Genomic DNA, 21,586 nt, shown 5'->3' with positions numbered 1-21,586 from the left:
CTGGGCATGCGCAAACACAATGTGCTCTTGGGAGAGGGTGTGGCCTCCTCCTGCCTTACAGCGGAGTGAGACTGCAGCTGTTACAGGAAATAGCGCTGTTTAGTAATTTGGGCTGTGAAACGAACAAAATGCGGACACTTTCAAACTTATAGGTACTGTAGGCTATCGGAAATGGAAAAATAAATAATTTGTAATGATATTATAATTAAAACAAATAATCAAAATATCAATTCACCCTTGGGCAGGCACTGCCTACTTTGCCAATCCTGATGCACGTCACTGCTTACCAAGGATTTAAAACTTAAGGAAAGTTGATGGCTTGTAGATGTTGCAGGAGGTGAAGTAGGAAGGGGCTGAGTCATTACACAACCGTTACTGATTTTAGGTTAACAAATTGTTATATCTTGATTTTGTCATTAATAGCCTCTGGTTTTAAAAATAAACTATCGAAATAATAGTTTTTTTTTTTACAAAGGGAGCCATTGTATGAGAGTCAAAGAGCAACATTAGGCCCCAGAACCACAACCACTGCCCTGGGAGAATCACAGCTGAACATCTGGCCTAGCATCATAGTCCATCAGTTCTGGTCCCTCCATGCTGGTTTTGATGAGGTCCACCTCTTTGGTGTGCCCATATCCGCTCGTTGCGCCCCCCATGTGCTCTGATGCTCTGCGTGCCCAGATGTCTGTCCCCAGTGTTTGGTGACGCAGCAGCTGTGTGTTTGTCCCAGCGTACGTGAACTCCACACGGACCGTGTCTCTCTCTAGTGTTGGTGATCCAGCAGATGTGTGTCTGGAGACATGGCAACGCATGTAGTGTCTATGTTGGACCCTGATTCACAGGAGGAAGACTCAACAGGACGAGGAAGTTTCCTCCTTTTGGATTTTCACTGACATGAAATTTTTACTCACACACACTGAAAAAAAATAGTTGCATATGCGACCATTTTACTCACAGTCTCCAGCCCTGGTTGTTGCAATAGTAATCTTATTACTGCAAGATTATACTTATAATCACTTTTTTTTTTTTATCAAAAAGTGATGAACAGCACTTTTTGAGCTTTTAATCATGTAACTACTATGATAAATCAAGAACAGCATATTTAATTTATTTGTGTTTTGTTTCTGGTAATAATGTTTAAAAAATATTTTAATAATGCAACTATTCTTTATTTTAAAGCAGTTTGTCAAAAATATATATTTTTTTCAATTTTATTTCATTAGGTAGATGCAGTGTAATGAAACCGTTTATATACACCTCTCATCACATATGTTGAACGGAGCGTCTTAGTCAAAGTTGCCCAAGTTTGCTGCTTCAGTGCATCTTTTAGCAACCTTTAGTTTGATTGGTCGAAGAGGTTTGACAAGTCCCTGAGGGTCCATCTGCAACGGGATCTGCAAAGGGTTCAGACTGATCAGTGCTATGGAATGTCGTTTTTCAGCAGAATCGTGTGTAATTACTGTTACCTCTGTCTCCTGGCAGACTTCAAAGCTGTAAGTCTGTAAAACTTCAACCAAAGCCAGTTTAACCAATGCCATGGCGAACCGCATCCCCAAGCAATTCCTTGGTCCGATCCCAAATGGCAGGTATGTGTAGGGATTGATGCTCTGCTTGTTCTCCTTACTGAATCTACAACATAAGGGTAGAGAGAAAGCATTTAAAAGAAAAATGCGTATTTTATAAATCAGTGTCGAATACTTTTCTGATTGTTCCTAAATCTTAAAAAGCAAGTCTCTTTGTCAGTTGGATTATAGGAAATGGCCTGATGTTTAACAAATTAGGGTCCTCAACACATCTCACATATACTGTATTTTCCGGGCTATTGAATGCACCGCTGTATTGGCCGCACCCTATTGGCTGATGAGGGTGCCCTTCAAATGACTCGGCCAATCAGAATGGGCAGGTAGGCAGGCTGCTGTACCACTGTTAACAGAGGTTTCCATGTATTTACGCGTATTCTGACCAGTTTTAATGGACAAGTTTCCATCTCCACGTGTAGTCTCCTCACTGCCCCGTGTCTACATATCAGTCCATTTACAGCTTTTTATTGTCCTGATAAACCTAACGCAGTGATTGAACAACTTCATGCCATTTGTTATTAACTACTATTAAAAACTGGTCGAGATATTTTACATTTTAAACCTTATTGTACTTTTTATTTGCTCTTCCCACCGTAAATGCATATGAGCTAGCACCGCTCCACAAACTTCAATTTATTACCGGTATTTGATTTTTAATACAATCTCAACCTAATATGAATAAAAACAAATATTCTATAACGGTAGTACTTCTGCTGTCATTCGCTCCCACGCAATTTACTTCCACAATCGGCCTCCGTCCTGAGTTATTAAACCTGAGTGTTTTCACTTTCCCCACATTATCCGAAGCTCGGTTCTGAATGTTCAGTTCACCGTGTTATAGTTCATTCATTCAGCTGTAGGGGGGACTGTCAGTAATATTCTGCCTCCCAACTGACTGAAAAATGCACACAGAGAGCACCATCACATTGCCCGCACCCTCAACTTTTAGCGTCCTATCTGTTAAAAATATGGTAGTTGCAATGTAGGAGGAAGCAACACTCGTCAAAACCACACCAGCAGAACACAACTTTTAGCTGAGAAGCATATTCCTTCACAGACCTGCAGAATGGCAGCGTTACAAGTTAGCAAATGGCAATTACTAACTAATAATAATACATCTAATTATACTGAGATTTTGGAACCTCTAGCTTTTTAAATTTGTCTTGATTACCAGATTATGGTCAAATTGAGAGAGCATCTACCTTTCAGGTTTGAACTCTTCAGGCTCCGGCCACAGGTCGGAGTCGCGATGCAAAGCGTAGACTGGCACCATAACAAGCATGCCCTTTGGGATGGTCGTTCCATTTATCTTAACAGTTTCCTTGGCCATTCGCTCCAGACGTGCCAATGGGGGATACAGTCTATGAACAAAACAAGGGTCTTATATTATTTGTTGTCTTCAGTCAATGAGCAAAAGCCTTCATATTGTGTTGATCTTGCTTAAATTGTGTTGCTTATACCAAATGTTAAGTGTTAATAGTTTCAGGGAATAGAAAAACAATACAAATCAACTTTTTGTGCAATTATAAGTGGCCGCAAGTGTGAACAGGGTAATGCTGAGAGGAGCTCCGCAGATGTTTCTAAGTAAAGGATCATCTGCATTTGTAAACCAGCAGTGACACAGATTAATGCTCCTTACCTCAGGCCCTCATTAACCACACTGTCCAGGTATTCCATCTGCATAAGAGCCTCATACGTAACTGGATCCTACGATGTAGCACATCATGTAGCTAGTGTGAGCAAAGTCAGAAACTGAAACACTGAAATCAAAAGAATTCATTGAAATTTTCAGAGAATTATTATTTAACCTTGTTTGGAAAAGTGGCATCTATCTCTTTCTGTAGGCATTTCATAATTTTAGGGTTTCTTGCCAAACAGTAGACAAGGAAACACAGTGTAGCAGAACTCGTTTCGTAACCAGCAAACACAAACATTGTAGCTTGAGAAATTATCTCATGATCTGTGAGACCTGTTACAATGAACAAACCGTGAGAGGAAAGGCATTTGGAAAGTAGTGAGTATTACATCTAAATATATGCACATACATAATCAACAATGTAGATAGGTGAATGAGTAACCAATGAGTGTAGTTACCGCTGTTCTGGCTGTCTTTTTTGTAGTGACTGGCAGTTTGGGTGTTGATCATATACTGAAAAACATCTCTTGAATGCTGAAATAAAAAAAAAACCATGAAATACAAATCTTCAAAGGCAAAGTCGGATAATAATTTTTAAAAAATTCACAATCTCCAACACACCAGATGGTTCTGTTCTTTTTAAAATTCCAATTGTGTTGGAAAAGGTCATACCCAGAGTAACTATTTTTCCAACTGCATTTTTTGGGATATTTTTTTCCTTTTTGTATCATTAACAAGAACTCAGTGTATCATCCCAGCCCTAGTTGTGAGCATTCACTGTAGGTGTTGGTGGAAAAACAAAAACGAATGATCTCAAAGACTGAAGTCAGAGTGCAAATCAAAGCAGACAGTTCCTTTAGTAGGGTGTGACTCGAGTCACTGTGTGGTGTGAAAACGCACATTAAAGATAAATGACCCCTCTGTGAAGACGATTAAGTAGTGACAGTCTACTGTGGTGTGTAGCCCAAAATGTAATGGTAATTAACAGTATTTAGATCAGCTGTACAGCGGAGTGATATGATCCGCAAGAAGTTCCAACATACTTGGAATGTCTGTTTTCCAATCAAATCACTTAGTCGGAATGAACGGTTGTATAACTTAAGAAACATCACAGCTACTAACAACATGGTCGTTTTATATGAGCCCTTATTTGACTATAGGTTTAAAAGCATGTAAATGAGAGTCCGTCTTTCTCTGGTTGTCATGTTAAAGGAGTAGTGACCATGGCATTCCCTGTTTGATGACAACAATATCAGCTCTCTGTTCTCATACCTTGGACGAGTTGTTGCGTTCAGCTCGCATGTTCTCCACAACTGTCTTAAAGAAGGCACTTGCCGACTTGTTGAACAGCGAGGCGCCCAGTAAGTTCAACAGAGGAATGAAGAAAGGAAAGAATCCTGAAAAGGATAAAACTTTGTATTTAATTTTATAACAAAGTTGGCCAATCAAGACATGATATGCCAAGCAGCACCTTGAAACAAGAAAAGAAGAACGGAGAACTGGAACAGCTTTCCAGCATGAGTGCTGAAAGGACCTGAAGGGTCTTTGAAGGAGTCCAGATCCACGCTTAAAGCACAGCTGGCCATCACATCCAAACTGTACGCTCCAAAGTAGCTGGAATACACACGTCACAACCAGCAGGTATAATTGGAAGGCTAATGTGTCTCTGTTTAAAAAAAAATTTGCCCAGCTGTTAAGTCTATGTTTTGCTGGATTTTACCGTTGGGACTTTCTATCACCTACTGTATTGTTTTCACCAGTTTCTAACACATCATCAACACAGTTTTTCCATTTTATTATAGAAAATGACCTTGATCTTGACACACATTGGAACCTTCAGTGTGTTTACTCGTCTATCAAAATGTTGTATGGTAATTTAAACTTGATGGCGAGCTTGCAGCTCATCTTTTTGTCTAACAATTCTGCTTTTTTTTTTTTTAATTGTGTTGAATTAAAAGGGTTACAAGGTAGGATCTACAACAGATGGACACATTACCTGATAAAATCCCTATCTTTTGTATAGTTTTTATGTTAAATATTGGTCATGCGCTTGTGTGAAACCACTCACTCTTTAATGCAAATAACTTCATCTTGTTCCGCCTTGGTCTGCAGGTTCTCTGTAAGTCTGGCGGAATGATGCTTCATGAGGACGAACATCTTAGAGAAAGAGAGAGAGAGGGAGAGAGAGGGAATTAAATACTTTGTAAAGACTAGATGCTGGCTCCACTGTGCAGATATAATGTCAACACCTCTTTTACACGCCCAGAAGTGAAGGAGGGAGTGATGAGGGAACGAATCCGTCTCCACTGATTGTCCTCAGCAATAGACACTGCGTCATAAAGTTCCCCATTCAGACGGAAGTTCTACAAGATATAATGGACTTGGTCATTTGTGTCTGGAATCCATAATTCCATAGTTGCAGTGAATATGACAATGGAAATATCGTTCAGCTTTATACAATGACTCTCTTACACATACACACATGAAACACCAGGCGGGCACTTCTTTTTTTATTAAAGAAACAGCACAGTACAAAAACTGGCTTCATGTCTCTTGTCCACTTTGTTTGTCTGGGTGTTCTTTTACTTTTAGGGCCTGTACTACAAAGCTGGATTTCCACTTATCGCTCTAACTTCCTGGATTTATACCGTATGTCCTGTACTACGACTCTGGGTAAATTCGTATGGGGCTAAATCACCACGGTAACTTAGGCTGAACAGCTAACCTGATCGAAAGTAGGTTTTGTTCAGCCTAAGGTCTGAGCGAGTATGATTAGATTAGAGTGCCCATCTCATTCGATTCAAAACCGCCACAACACCTCTACTACTTAGGGATTGTCTGAGCACTGAGTAAGGGTTTGTTCACGTTTTGCCTCTCCCCAACCATCATGTTAGGTTTTGGAAGTAAGTTTAGCTTGTTCAGTCATTTTGTTCTTTCACAAGTTTGGTCAGATTTTTTTGTTAATCTTTTAATTGTACTTTTCTTATATATTTTTTAGTTTCTGTTGTATTTCATCCCTACTGACCGCCAGAGGGAGGTACTGAAAGCACTGAATGTTCCCTTCGCGCATGAGCATTTCGAGTAGTAATACAAAAAAAGTCACACCTGTGACCCGGGATGACGCCCCGGAAGCAATGCAAGGCAGTGCAAGACAAAGGGACACTCAGAGGCTGAACCGACTCATTAAAGAGGCGGGTTTGGTGGTTAGACTGGGCCTGGATTGGAGAAGGCGGTGGAGCAGAGGACGCTCTCCAAGAATAGGGCTATCCTGTCCAATCAGAGCCACACCCTTAACTCGTTGTTCTCCCGCTAGAGAAGCGCCGTGAGCTCCAGATTCCTCTCTCTGGCATGCTCCAAGGACAGACTGAAAAACGAATTTGTCCCTTGTGCCATCAGGCTTTATAACAGAGCCACTTCAAGGAAGAGCAGAGGAGGAGAGAGGGAAATGTCTTGAACATTGTCTTACAGTGCCTTAACTTTTATTGGAATGTTATGTATTTATTGCTTTTTTATGTGTTTTTAACTTTAAATTCTTAATTCTATAGATCCTGCTCTGTTTGAGTGAATGTGAGCAACAGACTGCTGCACAATTTCCTTCGGATCAATAAAGTATTTATCTATCTATCTGTGGTTGCCACTCTGACTCACGATTACAGCGGAGTGCAATTCCAACACCTGCCACACAACTCCAGCCGGTTTAAAATGACAGTCATTCAAGACCCAGCGAAGGTTCTAGCACTGGACCAGGAGCCGTCTGCTCTCCTGGCTAAGGGTGCAATTGAGGCAGTAGATCCTCTGCTGCAACCCAGAGGCTGCTATTCCACGTCCCCAAGAAAACTGGCTGATTACGTCCCATTCTGGACCTACGGGGGCTCAATCGTTACATGAAAGTTCTGCCATTTCACATGCTCACCAATGCGGAGGTCCTTCAGTCACTCAAAGAGGGAGAGTGGTTTACGTCATTAGACTTGAAGAATGCCTACTTTCATGTACCAATAGCCCTCTGAGAGACTGCTCCGAACATATAAATCTACTGGAGTTGCGTGCGGTTCATTTGGCCCTGCAGCATTTTCGCCTTACCTAAGAGGAAAACACGTCCTTGTTCAGTCAGACAACACCTCGACCGTCTACCACATCGATCACCAAGGGGGCACCCGGTCAGCACAACTTCTATGGGTGTCTCTCCACCATGTGAATGGTGTATCTACCAGGAGACTGCAATCAGATTGCAGACTCCCTTTCCCACTGGAAGCTCCTGCCAGGGGAGTGATCCTCCACCCAACGTTGGTGCACAATATTTGGTACCTGTTTGGTCGGGCAGAGGTGGATTTGTTTGCCTCAGTGGAATCCACTCATTGCCTCTGTGGTTCTCTTTCAAGGGGGTACCAGGTCCCCTGGGTTGGGATGCGTTGGCACATCCGTGGCCTCAGTGACTCTTGTATGCTTTTTCCCCTTTTTCTCTGATTTGGCCAACACTTCAGAAGGTTTTCCAGGAGGGTCACCGGTTGTTGATGGTGGCCCCGTACTGGCCGGGGCAGATATGGTTCCCGTTGCTGCACAGTCTCTGCCGCGGCACGCCATGGCAGCTCCCAGCCAGGACAGATGTGCCGTTGCAATTAAGGGTTCAGATTTGGCATCCCACCACCTTCAGCTGTAGCTCTGGCCGTTGGACGGCCCGCACTGTGGTTGACTGATTCTGTTAGTCGGACCATCTTGAATGTGAGGGCAATCTCTACTCGCCGCCAATATGAGAATTGGTGGAAACTGTTTTCTCAGGGGTGCTCTGCCCACAGTGAAGATTCAGTCTCCTGTTCAATTCCCGTTGTTCTGGAGTTCCTTCAGTCTCTCCTGGATGATGGTCGATCTCCCTCTTCCCTAAAAGTGTATGTTGCCGCTATATCATGTTCTCATAATATGGTCAACAATTGTTCTGTTGGAAGCCAAAATTTGGTCTCTTTTTGCGGGATGCTTGTCGGTTGCATCCGCAGACGGCAACACAGGCTCCAGTGTGGGACTTGTCTTTGGTTTTCGAGTCCCTATGAAGCCCCCCTTTTGAGCCTTTGGCACAGAGCTTAAGTGGCTTTCATGCAAGACTGCTTTTTTGCTGGCTATTGTTTCTGCCAGAAGGGTCTGTGAGTTACATGCCTTCATGTCACTTTGTGGCCTAACACAGCATTTGTGCCCCAGGTGTCATCCCAATCTCACAATAATCTGCTATTGCACTTAGCACGGTCTCCTCCAGTAGAGCATGGGGACAGGCTGGCATTGTGTCCTGTGCGGACGCTGCAGGCATAGGTTGAGGCCACGAGAGGTATGCGCTGCTTGGACCAGCTTTTTTATGTTATGGTGGCCCTGAGACTGGATGTCCTCTTTGCAAACAACGTCTGTCTAATTGGATTGTGGAGATCATTCGCAACGCCTATCGGTTGGGAGGTAGTCCAGTCTTAAGGCCCATTCTACCAGGAGCGTCTCCACTTTATGGCCGGTTTTGAGAGCGGTTTCTTTGGAGGATATCTGTGCTGCTGCATCGTGGGCTTTGCCATGCACATTCACCAGATACTACAATTTCAATGTAGCCACTCCTTCTCCTCTTGGCTGAGTTCTTCTGCAATAATCTCCTGGGTCATCTCAGTGAGGTGTGTACTCAGGATTCTTTGTGACCGTTAATATTAGTCATTCAGTGCTTTCGGCACCGCCCTCTGGCGGTCAGTAGGGATCAAATAGAATGAAAGTTACGTAAGTAACTAAAGTTCTATGAATCCCAGATGACCACAAGAGTTTCTCTGTCACTCAGAATCCTTGTGTTTCCGCGAGAAGATTCTGTAGGAACAGAGTCACGGGGGACGCAGGGATATATTGCTTCCGGGGCATCATCCCGGGTCACAGGTGTGACTTTTTTGTATTACTACTCGAACTTTACATGCGCAAATCTCCCAGCTGGAAGATAAGATGGGGGGCCTTGAAACAGGCAGCGAGTATGTGGGGAAGAAGGTGAGCGCACTGTGGGACCATGTACTGGCGCTTGAAAATCACAGCAAAAGGAATAATGTTCGCTTGGTTGGCCTCAAAGAGACCTACGGCACTGATGGTACGCTTGAGGTGTGTGTTAAAAGAGTACTGAGTGAGAGACTGGGCATCATCCCCGAAGCGGAGTTGGAGATCGAGCGACTACACAGAGTTCTGGCCCCTGTGCCCAACGAGGGTCAGCCGAGGTGAGGAGGCTGAATGCTTCATCAGCCGACACTGCAACAAGTAATGAGAGGTACGGGACGATATTGACTGTTTAAAAGTGGAAAATGAGAGAAACTTACGCGGGGGTGGGGGCTGACACAGTAAGTAAGTAAGTAAGTAATATTTATTTATATAGCACCTTTTACAGACAGGAGTCACAAAATGCTTCACAATACATACAGCGCATACAATACAATACAAATTACAGTTACAGTCACAAAAATATGATGGTCATAAAACAACCCTTTATCACTGGAATTTTAAAATGCTTTCTGAAACAAATAGGTTTTCAGTTGGCTCTTAAAAGCATCAACGGAATCAAGCAAACGCAAGGAAAACGGAAGATCGTTCCAGAGCGTTGGCGCGACCGCCTGGAAGGAGCGATCTCCTCTGGTCTTGTAACAGGTACGGGGGACCATGAGCAGGTTCTGATCCTGGGACCTCAGCCTCCGGGAGGGAGTATAAGGACACAACAAGTCTCTAATGTAGGAGGGAGCCTGACCATGCAAGGCTCTGAAGGTCAGCACCAGAATTTTAAAATTGAAACGAAAAGTGACTGGGAGCCAATGAAGGGCTTTTAGAATGGGAGTAATATGGGCCCTTTTGTTTGTGCGAGTCAGTAACCTCGCCGCAGAGTTTTGTACCTGCTGAAGACGAGACAGCGCCTTTTTGTTTAGACAGGAAAATAAGCTGTTACAATAGTCTAAACGGGAAGACACAAAGGCGTGGATAATCATCTCAAGATCATCTCTGGACACAAGTGAACGTAGTTTAGAGATTTTCCTCAGTTGGTAAAAACAGTTCCTTGTCAACAGTTTAGAGTGGTGCTCTAATGACATTGCTTTGTCAAAGATAATGCCAAGATTTCTAAGGCTTGTTTTAGCAGACAAACTCAGGTCGCCCAAATACTGGTGAATCCCTGGTATAGCGTCATCAGGGGCAAACACCAGTACCTCCGTTTTGTCTGGGTTTAGTTGTAGGGAATTTGCACCGAGCCATTGTTTAACTTGCGCAAGACATTTCAGCAGAGAGCTTAATTTCTGGATCTCAGAGGGCTTAAAAGAGCAGTAAAGGTGAATATCATCCGCAAACAAATGGTAGGAAACATCATCAAAGGTCTGGATCATTTTCCCTAATGGAAGGATATAGAGTAAAAACAAAATCGGGCCCAAAACAGAGCCCTGGGGAACCCCACACAGCAAATCAGCAGGGTCAGACAGGAACTCATTTGCATAGACACTAAAACTCCTCCCCGACAAATACGAGGAGAACCACTCCAAGACTGGTCCAGACATTCCAACCAGGTCACGCAGTCTTGTCAACATGGTTTGATGATTCACAGTGTCAAATGCTGACGAGAGATCTAACAACACAAGAACAGCACATTTTCCAGAGTCCGCGGACATCATAATATCACTGGACACTTTAAGCAGGGCGGTTTCCGTGGAGTGATTCTTACGGAAACCGGACTGAAAAGTGTCGAAAATGTTGTGTTTCTCCAAGAAGGGTACTAACTGATCAGAGACCACCTTCTCCAACACTTTGGACAAAAACGGAAGTTTAGAAATGGGCCTGAAGTTTTTTAAATCTGCTGGGTCCAGATTGGGCTTTTTGAGAAGTGGTTCTACAGTTGCGTGTTTGAAAGAACTGGGGAAAACACCAGTTGACAGGGAAAGGTTGATCAGATCGGTATCCCACGGGCCAATGACATCAAAGACTTTTACAAAAAATCTACAGGGCAGAACATCAGACACACAGAAAGAGGGCTTCATTTTGGTTACCATAGATGAGACATCGGCCTGTGTTACAAGGCTAAAAGAGGACCACTCGTGGGAAACAAGCTCAACAGCACCAGGTGTGCAGAACGAGAGCAAAGGAAGATTATCATTGATATCCTGGAGTTTATCGATAAAATAGTTTAGGAAATCATTGCTGTCAGCTTTACAGAACACAGGTGTAAGAGGAGCAGCAGGACATACAATAGAGTTGATAGTATCAAACAATACTTGAGGTTTTTTCTTGTTCAAAGTGATCAGCTGACGAAAGTAGTCAGATCTGGCATTTTTATAATTTCGTTTAAAGAAGACATAAGTTCCCTCAGATGCAACCTATGAACCTCAAGTTTGGAAGACTTCCACAGACGCTCAGTTTTTCGACATAGTCTCTTCAAATCACGAATACCATCACTAATCCAGGGACTCGGTGCTCGGTGCTAGGCTGTCGCCTAGCAACCAGCAGCCGAGAGGACACTCGGCTGGGAGGAATATCCCGCGGACCTTAACTAGTTATGTTTATACTTTTTCATTTGTTTTTTGTGTTCTTCTACCAGGCCAGGAGATGACCAGGTCTCCCTGTTTCAGTTTTAGGGGGACATTCTAAGTTCATGATTAATGTTTTATACAAACACATACTTGGCTGTTATGGAGCGACCTGTGAGAGAAAAATATTGTTGCATGGATTGGGGGTTATTTTGTTCTGATGTCTTATTTGATTTTATTCTAGATGGCGCAAAACTACATGAAGCTTATAAGTTGGAATGTAAAGGGGTGTGGAAATCCTGCAAAAAGAGGAAAAGTGATGACATACGTCAAACACAATAAAGCAGATAGTGTATTTATCCAGGAGTCACATTTTAATGGAGAGGAAGCCTTGAAGCTAAAGTTTGGATGGGTGGGACATGTTTTTCATAGTTCATTTTCGAGTAAGGGCAATGGGGTGGCTATTTTAGTAAACATATTCACTCTAGTTAAACAAGCAAAAGATAGTGAGGGTAGGATGATCTGCTTATAGGCTAAAATGAATGGCAAAAATTTTATTTTGTGTAATATTTATGCACCAACTATAAGTGATCCCAACTTTTTCCATGTTGTGAACAAAACAGTGGGATAAATGGAAGGGGATATTGTTTTGGCAGGGGATTTTAATCAAGTATGGGATAGATTTATAGATTGAAGTACCCTTACTGGCCCAACAATGCCGAAAGACAGAGCTGCTATTCATATGTTAAGTGAAGACAATAATTTGGTTGACATCTGGCGCTTGACAAATCCCTCTTAAAGAGAATATACGTTTTTCTCACATTTTCATAAGTCGTACTCAAGAATTGATATGTTTTTGATGTCAAATAATACAACCAAACAAGTACTGAATTGTAAAATGAATGCTATTGCTCTGTCTGATCACGCGCCTGTAGAATTGGGAATTTATATAAACGATGATTCAGAAAAGAGGGGCAGATGGAGATTGAATATATCCCTGATGCTTAATGAAACGTTTTGTTTGTCTTTGGAGGAAGATTTAAAATCCTTTTTGGAAATCAATATAGGTAGCACCTCCAAAAGGGCAATTGAATGGGAAGCCTCAAAAGCATATATTCGGGGTAAAATTATAGCATACACATCCAAGAAAAAGAAGGAAGATCTGAGAAGAATAAAGGAATTAGAGAGTATAATTATAGTACGTGAGAGGGAGTTGGCTGGTTGCTTTTCAAATAAAAAATATCAGGACATTTGTAAATTTAAATTTTAACCTCAGGAAATATATAATAATAAAGTTCAATATGCCTTATTTAGGTTGGGGACATCCTTTTTTGAAGGGGGTGAAAAAACAGGGAAATTTGATACCTGCCATTAAAAAGAGGGACGCAATTGTCACTGACTCTAAAGAAATTAATGGGGTTTTATTTGACTATTATCAAGCCTTATATACTCCAGAGTCTTACCCTGATAACAAAGAACCGGCGAACTTCTTTACTCATGTTGATATGACCAAGTTGTCACCTGATGAGGCTAAACTCTTGGATGGTCCGGTTACGGTATGAAGAATGGAAAGTCACCAGGGCTTGACGGATTTTCTATACAATACTATAAAAGACTTATAGATGTCTTAGCTCCAGTATTAAAATAGGTATTTAATGACGCCTTTGGATTGCAATGTCTTCCCCCAACTTTTGATGAGGCTTTAATTACAGTTATACCAAAGAAGGATAGAGACCCGTTACAGCCCTCCAAATATCGGCCTATTAGCCTACTAAATGTAGGTTTTAAGATCCTGACCAAAATATTAGCAACCCGTTTGGAGAAAGTTTTAGCAAATATCACATACACAGATCAAGTAGGATTCATGAAAAACAGATCTTCAACAGATAATATGAGAAGACTACTGCATTTAATAAGTCTCAATTGTGAGAAAAGTAGTCCGATAGTCGCCCTCTCCCTTGATGCGAAGAAGGCTTTTGACCGTGTTCAGTGGGACTTTTTATTTGCTGCCTTGCTCAATTTTGGATTCTCAACTTCATTCATCACTTGGGTCAAAATGTTGTATAAAAGTCCTAAAGCATCAATTATAACTAATGGCATTGTGTCACCTTTCTTTGCTTTGGACTGGACTAGATTTTATATAGCGCTTTATCACCACACTGAAGCAGTCTCAAAGCGCTTTACATATCAGCTCATTCACCCAATCACTCTCACATTCACACACCAGTGGGACAGGACTGCCATGCAAGGCGCTAGTCGACCACTGGGAGCAACTTAGGGTTCAGTGTCTTGCCCAAGGACACTTCGACACATAGCCAGGTACTGGGATCGAACCCCCAACCTCTCGATCAGAAGACAACCCTCTACCACGTGATCCACGGTCGCCTTTAAGGAGAGCTATGAGACAGGGGTGCCCTCTTTCACCTTTATTGGTTAATATCTCGCTGGAACCACTGGCTATCGTCATAAGAGGAAAATTAGATATAAAGGGATTAGAAGAAGGTGGTAAACAACACAAGCTGCTGCTTTACGCAGATGATATTTTAGTCCTATTGGAGGAAAGTTACTCAATACCTCATTTAATGGATGTAATACAATCTTATTCCAAAGTTTCAAGATACAAAATCAATTGGGCCAAATCAGAGGCAATGCCTATATCAGGAATTTATAGTGGAAATGTTACGGGAAAATTTGGGTTTAAATGGATTCCGAATGGAATTAATTATCTGGGTATTAAATTGAAGGCGCACGGTGGCTTAGTGGTTAGCACGTCCGCCTCACAGCAAGAAGGTCCTGGGTTCAAGCCCTGGGGTGGACACTTGGGTCCTTTCTGTGTGGAGTTTGCATGTTCTCCCCGTGCTGCGTGGGTTTCCTCCGGGTACTCCGGCTTCCTCCCACAATCCAAAAACATGACTGTAAGGTTGATTGGAGTCTCTAAATTGCCCATAGGAGTGAATGAGAGAGTGAATGTGAATTGTCTGTGTCTGTGTCTCTGTTGCCCTGTGATGGACTGGCGCCCTGTCCAGGGTGTACCCCCGCCAAGCGCCCTATGAGAGCCGGAGATTGGCACCGGCAGACCCCCGCGACCCTGTTAAACGGGAACAAGCGGGTATGAAAATGGATGGATGGATGGATGGATGGTATTAAATTGAGTAGGGAGCTGGAAAAAATGCCAACACTAAATTTAGAGCCAATTTTGCAAAAGATTAAAGTTAACCTTGACAAATGAGAAAGACTCAAGCTGACAGTTTGGCGAAAAGTGAATGTGATCAAAATGGTTGTTTCACCACAGTTCAATTATCCCCTTATGATGCTGCTGATCACTGTACCATCGTCTATATTTAACCAATATGATGTGATGGTTAAACATTTTCCAGGGGAAGGGAAAAGGCCAAGAATCAAGTTATCTAAACACAGGACATGATCAATTCGACTGGGAAATTATTGAGAAATCGTTATCCCACCCCTTCACAAGTATAGAGTGTCTCTCCCAGATTTCGAATAAAAATTCCAATCCTATTATATTGCATTCAAAGGAAATCTGGATGAAGGTCCACAAGATGTTTAAATTACAACATTGTAAACAATCTTACTCCTCCTTGTGGCAGAACCCTGCGATTTGTGTTGAAAAAGCACCGGTCTACTGGAAAAGTTGGTATGATCATAAAATATGTTCATTGGATGGTATATGTAAGTCATATAATGATATAATGAACAGATATAACCTGTGTGGGAATGGACATTTCTATCAGAAAATGGAAAATTTGTGAGAGAATGTAAAAGTAAACTTACACAATATAAGATATTGCAAAGGTATTATTGGACTCCAGTTAGATTACATGGGGCAAGTCTTATGTGTTGGAAATGTCAGAATGATGCTGCTAACCTTATGCATTGTTTGTGGGAATGCCCAATTATTCAACACTTTTGGGTGGAGGTCATCCATGTCCTTAGTGAATGGTCGGGAAAGCCTGTACCATTTTGTCCTGGATTGTGTTTACTGGGTGATAAAGGGAGGATAACTAATATATCAATAGGGAAATTTTCAATTATTATGGTTGGGGTATCAGTGGCAGCCAGGGTTATCCTTAAACATTGGAAAACTCCAATCGCCCCACATATTAAGGAATGGGCAAACATGATAACAAAAATGGCCTCATGTGAATGCATGCTAAATAGATTAAAAAATAAGGACAGCACATCAGCTTGGGACACATTTTGGTCCTACAGTACTATAAATACAAGTCAGGATGAGACGTGATTCCATATCTGCCTAATTCCGCCCATTAGTATAGTGATTTATTATTATTTTTACCTTGTGAGAAAGCCCCCATCCATGAATTTATCTATGGATACGTACAGCCGCCTTATTGAGTGTGGAATGTGATTTTGTAATGTACCAAGAAAATGTTCAATAAAAAAAAAAAACTTTAATTACAAAAAAAATAAAAAATAATAATGTCTTTATCAGGTTGTACTTTGCTAATGGGTGTACCAAGTCCTCTGCCAAGAGACCTAACACATCTACAAAGCCTTTTATCTTAACATAATTGCCTCATCTTCTGTAAGAAGCTCTGCTGGAACCATCTAAATGTAATGTCCCCAAGACTGTTGATTGCTTCATTTTTACTCTTATCTAATTATATTTTATCGAATCCTGACCCTGAAATGTGACGTCTTCAGAAAAAATCTGTATTAAAGATTGTTCATCTTAATGGTCGGTGCTTTCTTACATGTAAATGGTCAAGATTTGTGCCAGGTGCAGATATTGTTGCAATTTTACAAACATAGTAAACCAAGTTCATTACTAAAAAATACATAATACTGTAAGATAAGCTTCTCAAGTTGGACAAAAAGGGTGGTGATGTAACTACTTATGTAAAATTAAAGACAGAAAACAGCCTTGTGCGTCCTTTTTTGATTCGTCAATGGCTTTTGATACTTTTATGACCATTTATAATGCTGATGTGTATATCTCGTGTCATGTTTTGGTTCATTAATATTGCCATTATTATTATTGTTGTTGTAAGTAGTAGTAGCATTATGGTAAAATCAGTATGGTTAAATAAACTAACAGAACACGGAGAGGGGTTGGGATTTAACAACTTTAGATTTCTTCCACACAAAGGCTTCACACAGGGATGTACATGCATACAAAAGAATGAATAAAACTGGGATTTTTCTAATTCAAGCAAGTCGTGTTTTTTAGGTGCTGCAACCTTTTTGCTATTCCTGGACTATTGGGAAATATTATCACACACAATCCTCCGATGTGTAGGTCTATGTGTTTCTTTGAAAGTGAAATTTCACAAATTTCTACACTGCCAGGTCTCACTTCTAAATCAAAAGGTATATACAGTATATACCTATATACACATACACAACAAAATGCATATGTGAGAAAAAGTATGGGACAACAAAAGATGTATGAGGAGCTCTTGTTTTCAAGGCAATGCCTCACCATGTGCATAAGAATTGAGTTTTTTGAATCTGTATTATCTCATCACAAACATAATTTAATAACTGCTATTGCACTAATAATGACTTTCACTTACCAACCAGGGGTAGGGGTGGGTGATATGGGAAAAATATAATATCACAATTTTTTTTTGTAAAATCACGATCATGTGTTTATCACACTTTTTTTCATTCAAAACATTTAGACTATTTTAAAGTTACTGTATTTACTAACAAAACAAACCAATTCACCTTCCTAAAATCACTGCCCTAAATGGAAAAAAAGAATAAAACAATCATTTGAAAAGATAATTTTCAAAAATGTATGTAAGCCTTTTATCAAACTGGTTCCAAGAACAATTAACATCAAACAAAAAGGCTGACAAATTATTTCAATCACACAGTCTTTTTACTTTATTTAACTAAAGTGGTGTAGCATTAGCAACACAACAAGGCAGCAAATCAGTCTAGTGATGTCCATTTCTTTTTGAGGTAACACGCTTATGTTAATAAAATCCTACTTCAAGCAGTGTTTGAACGCCTCATTTCACACAGATTAGACAATCATATCCTTTACAAGATAAAACGTTACTACTTTGGTTACATTGGGCCTGGGTGATATGGATCAATATTCATCTCCTCAAAATGGTTATAGGCGATATAAACCCCATTTATGTTTTTCAATAGCTTTACAAGAAAAGCAATAATGTCAGTGGAGAAAAATGCCACAAAGACCTTTTTATTAATCACTACCAGCACAATATCAACCTTTTGTGCCACTTTTGACTTTTTCCTTCATTAAAGTTGAAATGTGTGATTATATTCTGTAGTGTTGCTTTTTTTTAGGGCAGCTCTGAGTTGTTGAAATTACTTTTTAAAGTAAATCACATTCGGGACACTGTCACTTTAAATGGCCCATGTTAAGCTAAATCAAGTTTTCTGTGCTTTAAATATCATAAATGTGCTATTTGAGCTTCATACACATGCCCAAAGTGTTTCATTGATTCCCTCAATCATTAGTTAGAGGCTATGGAGTGAGTGGGAGGAGGACGTGGGGAGGAGTAAGTCAGTGGTCTGTCTATAAACACGCCCCCACTCATGAATATGCATAAGTAGGCTGCAAATCAGCCTGTTTGTGTAGAGTTGCTCAGAAAGTGACTTTTCAGAGGCTAAAACTCTAGAAAACAGGCGAGTGGAGCGGACTTCTGCCCTGTTTAAGTGCTTAATAAGTCTTCAGTGTCTGTAATGCTGACATGCTGACTAGCAAACGGTGTGATTTGGCAGAAAAAAAAAATCTTTGGATGTGCTGTGTATGGACCATAGACATGACGCAGACACGGCGCTGCAAGGGTTAAAATGTGAGCTACAGATGGTTCTACGATTGACGTCATGTTTTAATCCTTAACGATCTAATTAACCCCTTAACCAGGGGTCATCGCTTCATGGTTTACATGCTCCATTAATCATGTCTTATCAATCTCACCCTCCTGTTGGTGAAGTAGGTGAAGCACTCTTTCACCAGGATAGTTTTTATCATGTCTGGATCCATCACAGCCAGTATGGGTTTCCTCAGCTCATACATGCTGAAAAATAGCAGAAAATACAAGTTTTCATTAGGACTTCATGTAACAACTTCTCCTGTGTAAAAGAAGGTACAGTTGCATCTGCTAGTGTGGACACAAGGAACAAAAGGTAAGGTGTTAAAAGTCAAGGTGATAATACAGCGGATCTATACGGTTCTTACAGCTAATTGTAATGTTTAAACACTGCAACTCACCCCCATATTTTCCCATATTTCTGAGCACACACAGCGTCAGCCAGGTAATAAACCTGAAGCAAAAATCAAAGAGAAAGTACTTTACAGTTGTTCAAACTCCTCCAATAATCTTACTCAAAACACAGGCTGTTTGCATTGAATCCGTGTACCCTTTGTTTTTTAGTTATTCCATTTTAAAACCAAATAAACAATGTAGTTATTTTGTTTTGCTGACTTAAAACCAAAACACAAATACAGAAATATCAAAAACCAGATAAGCAGTGTTTTTCTGTTTTAAAATTAAATCTTCTATTTGTGTGATATTTATATATTTACGGGAAACGAGAGCTTCATGTTTTTATTCTCGCCACACAGAGGACCCACAGTCGCTGGTGGACTTTTACTACTGGACAAAAAAGTAGCAACACATACATTAAGTCACATTACTGATGAACTGGTGGAATGAAACATTGTTAATACATAATTTTTTTTTTTTAAAAAGGATGTTACGTAAAACATGGACATGATATTTGATTAAAGGAACCAGATGTGGTGTAATTAATCTACTGGTGCTCCTTGTTTCTTATGATCAACTTTCGTTTATTTAGTGGCTAGCGGTAATAAAACATGCAAATATATATAATTTTTACTGCCCTATAAAAAGCAGTAATTGTTTTTGCAGAAGTGTCAAATCGTACTAGTTAGTTACTAGTTCTAACATCTGATTCTCACACCAGCCTCACAGTCGATAGTCAGTCACCAGTTCATTTGGATACTATTTGGACCATAACACTGTTCGGTAAAGTTAGCACAATATTCACTGATTCGAACTTCTAGCATCAATAACTCTTTAACGAATCGTTATCGACTCACAAATTAAGCCTCTTTGCCATCGGTGTAAGGTGGACAACATGCTACAAGATCAATTTTATCAAACGCAGCAAAGTAAAAGTCCAACCCTCACCTGTGGGAAATTAGAGCAAGAACAGAAGTCTTCATCAATGAGAAAACACCTTAGTTACCATAACACACGTAACACAGCCCGTGGGGCAAACCTGCTCACGACCAGCTTTGGGCAGCAGGCTTGGCTTAAGCTGCAGATGCACTCTCATGAAATCACGTCATTATTTTGAAAGAAGTCATTTAGTGATGCTTTAAAACACTTAACAAAGATCTACAAAAGGAAAAAGTTTATACTTAAAAAAAAATTTAAAAAAAAAAAACCCACACTTTAAAGAGGTATTTCAAAATAAAATTAAACAGAATATCATGGTAAATTATTAGATATGATTTTAAATTGATACAAATGACAATAGAATCATTATCTTATTGAGTGTTTATTGTGTCCTGTACTTTTTAATGAGATGATCACAGTCTCCATGTGTTTAAACCATCAGTGATAATATGTCTAAAGATACGTGCGTATTCATCGCCTCATTTTACCGCACGATATAAATGTGTTAATTCATTGATCAGAGATTAATAATGAGAAAGCTCCAAATATACAGAGAGAGAGGCTGTTCAGGGACAGTCACGGGGCAGAGCACTAAGGCTCCCCAATGTCAAAAATACACCATCACTTTACGGGTTGTGAACGAGGTGTACCTGCAGCGTCCGCTGAGCTGCTCCCTCTGTTCATTTGAATTTAATGTTTAGTGCTAAGTTCAACAAATACTAACAAGTCTCATAAATTACACATTATTTAATTGTGAGTTACAGCATCATCTTTTATTAAACACAGAAAGGTGTTAAAACTTATCAAACCCACATGCTTCAGTTGTTTTCTGTGATCCATTGACTAAATAATACCATGTTTAACCCATTACTACTTTTAAAAGGTTCAAATCACAGAAACTTCTTAAACTTGTCTGTCCTTTATTCTCACTGCTCAGTAACAGATGATGTCACGTCCTGTTGGTCTCAGTAGTGGTTTCTATTGGCTGTCTAATCAGAGTCAAAACTGGAGCGCATGCGCCCTCAAGTCTCTAATCATTAAATCTGTGATAGACCTTGTGGGTCTTATGAAGACGTGCAATTAAGCTTAACACTCTCAGCTGGCTTGGCTCAGCTGGGGAGCTCCAAGCTGAGAAGAGTTTGATGAAATGGGAAAAGCCAGCCTGGTCACGGACGGCTTGGGTAAACCAGGTTTTAACCGTAGGCCTGGCTTTCTTAAGAACACTTTGATGAAATACCCCCCAGTTTTCTGGTCCTTCTCCGTCTGTGGATGTTTCAGCTCGGAACAAGCTGCTCATGTTTATGTTTTGTTTTGTGGTGTTACGGTCCAAATAAACAGGTGACTGACTATCGACTGAGGCAGGTGTGAAGAAGAATAGATGTTAGAACTTCTACGATTTGACACTTTTGCAAAAACAATTACAGCTTGTTTGAGTGCAGTAAAATTATTTATTTTGCACGTTATAATACCGCGAGCCACTAACGGCAGCCATCAACGGCAGCCATCAACACACACTGAAGTTGATCACAAAAAACCAAGAGCACCACCTCTGGTTCCTTAAATCACATTATTGTGTGCTTTTCATAAACATCCATTTTTTGTTTTGATTTATTTATGTATTAATAAAGTTTCAATTCACCAGTTCATCAGGCTGGTGACTTATGCCTTGCTCCTTTTTTTGTCCGGTAGTAAAAGTCCCCCCTGTCGGTGGGT

General features: G+C 40.6%; 1 protein-coding gene across 3 annotated transcripts in view; it reads right to left on the bottom strand.

Moving 5' to 3' along the window:
* Positions 1–976: 976 nt before the first annotated feature.
* Positions 977–21,586, bottom strand: part of LOC114471231 (cytochrome P450 3A30-like) — a 26,151-nt gene continuing 5,541 nt past the window's right edge. For 2 of the 3 annotated variants that reach the window (XM_028459912.1, XM_028459904.1), the window contains exons 4-15: positions 18,940–18,992; positions 18,646–18,745; positions 5,466–5,579; positions 5,285–5,373; positions 4,688–4,830; positions 4,489–4,613; positions 3,675–3,750; positions 3,389–3,549; positions 3,220–3,287; positions 2,783–2,941; positions 1,467–1,629; positions 977–1,394 (exon numbers count right to left, since the gene is read on the bottom strand). In XM_028459912.1, the coding sequence (XP_028315713.1) occupies positions 1,287–1,394; positions 1,467–1,629; positions 2,783–2,941; positions 3,220–3,287; positions 3,389–3,549; positions 3,675–3,750; positions 4,489–4,613; positions 4,688–4,830; positions 5,285–5,373; positions 5,466–5,579; positions 18,646–18,745; positions 18,940–18,992 (1,359 nt within the window). In that variant the 3' untranslated portion in view covers positions 977–1,286. The remainder of the gene's footprint in view (positions 1,395–1,466; positions 1,630–2,782; positions 2,942–3,219; positions 3,288–3,388; positions 3,550–3,674; positions 3,751–4,488; positions 4,614–4,687; positions 4,831–5,284; positions 5,374–5,465; positions 5,580–18,645; positions 18,746–18,939; positions 18,993–21,586) is intronic. The other variant, XM_028459920.1, reaches the window with a different exon arrangement.

Source organism: Gouania willdenowi, chromosome 1, assembly GCF_900634775.1.
Source record: "Gouania willdenowi chromosome 1, fGouWil2.1, whole genome shotgun sequence".
NCBI lineage: Eukaryota > Metazoa > Chordata > Actinopteri > Blenniiformes > Gobiesocidae > Gouania > Gouania willdenowi.
The sequence above is the reverse complement of the archived record's forward strand: the minus strand, read 5'-3'. Positions and strand labels throughout refer to the sequence as shown.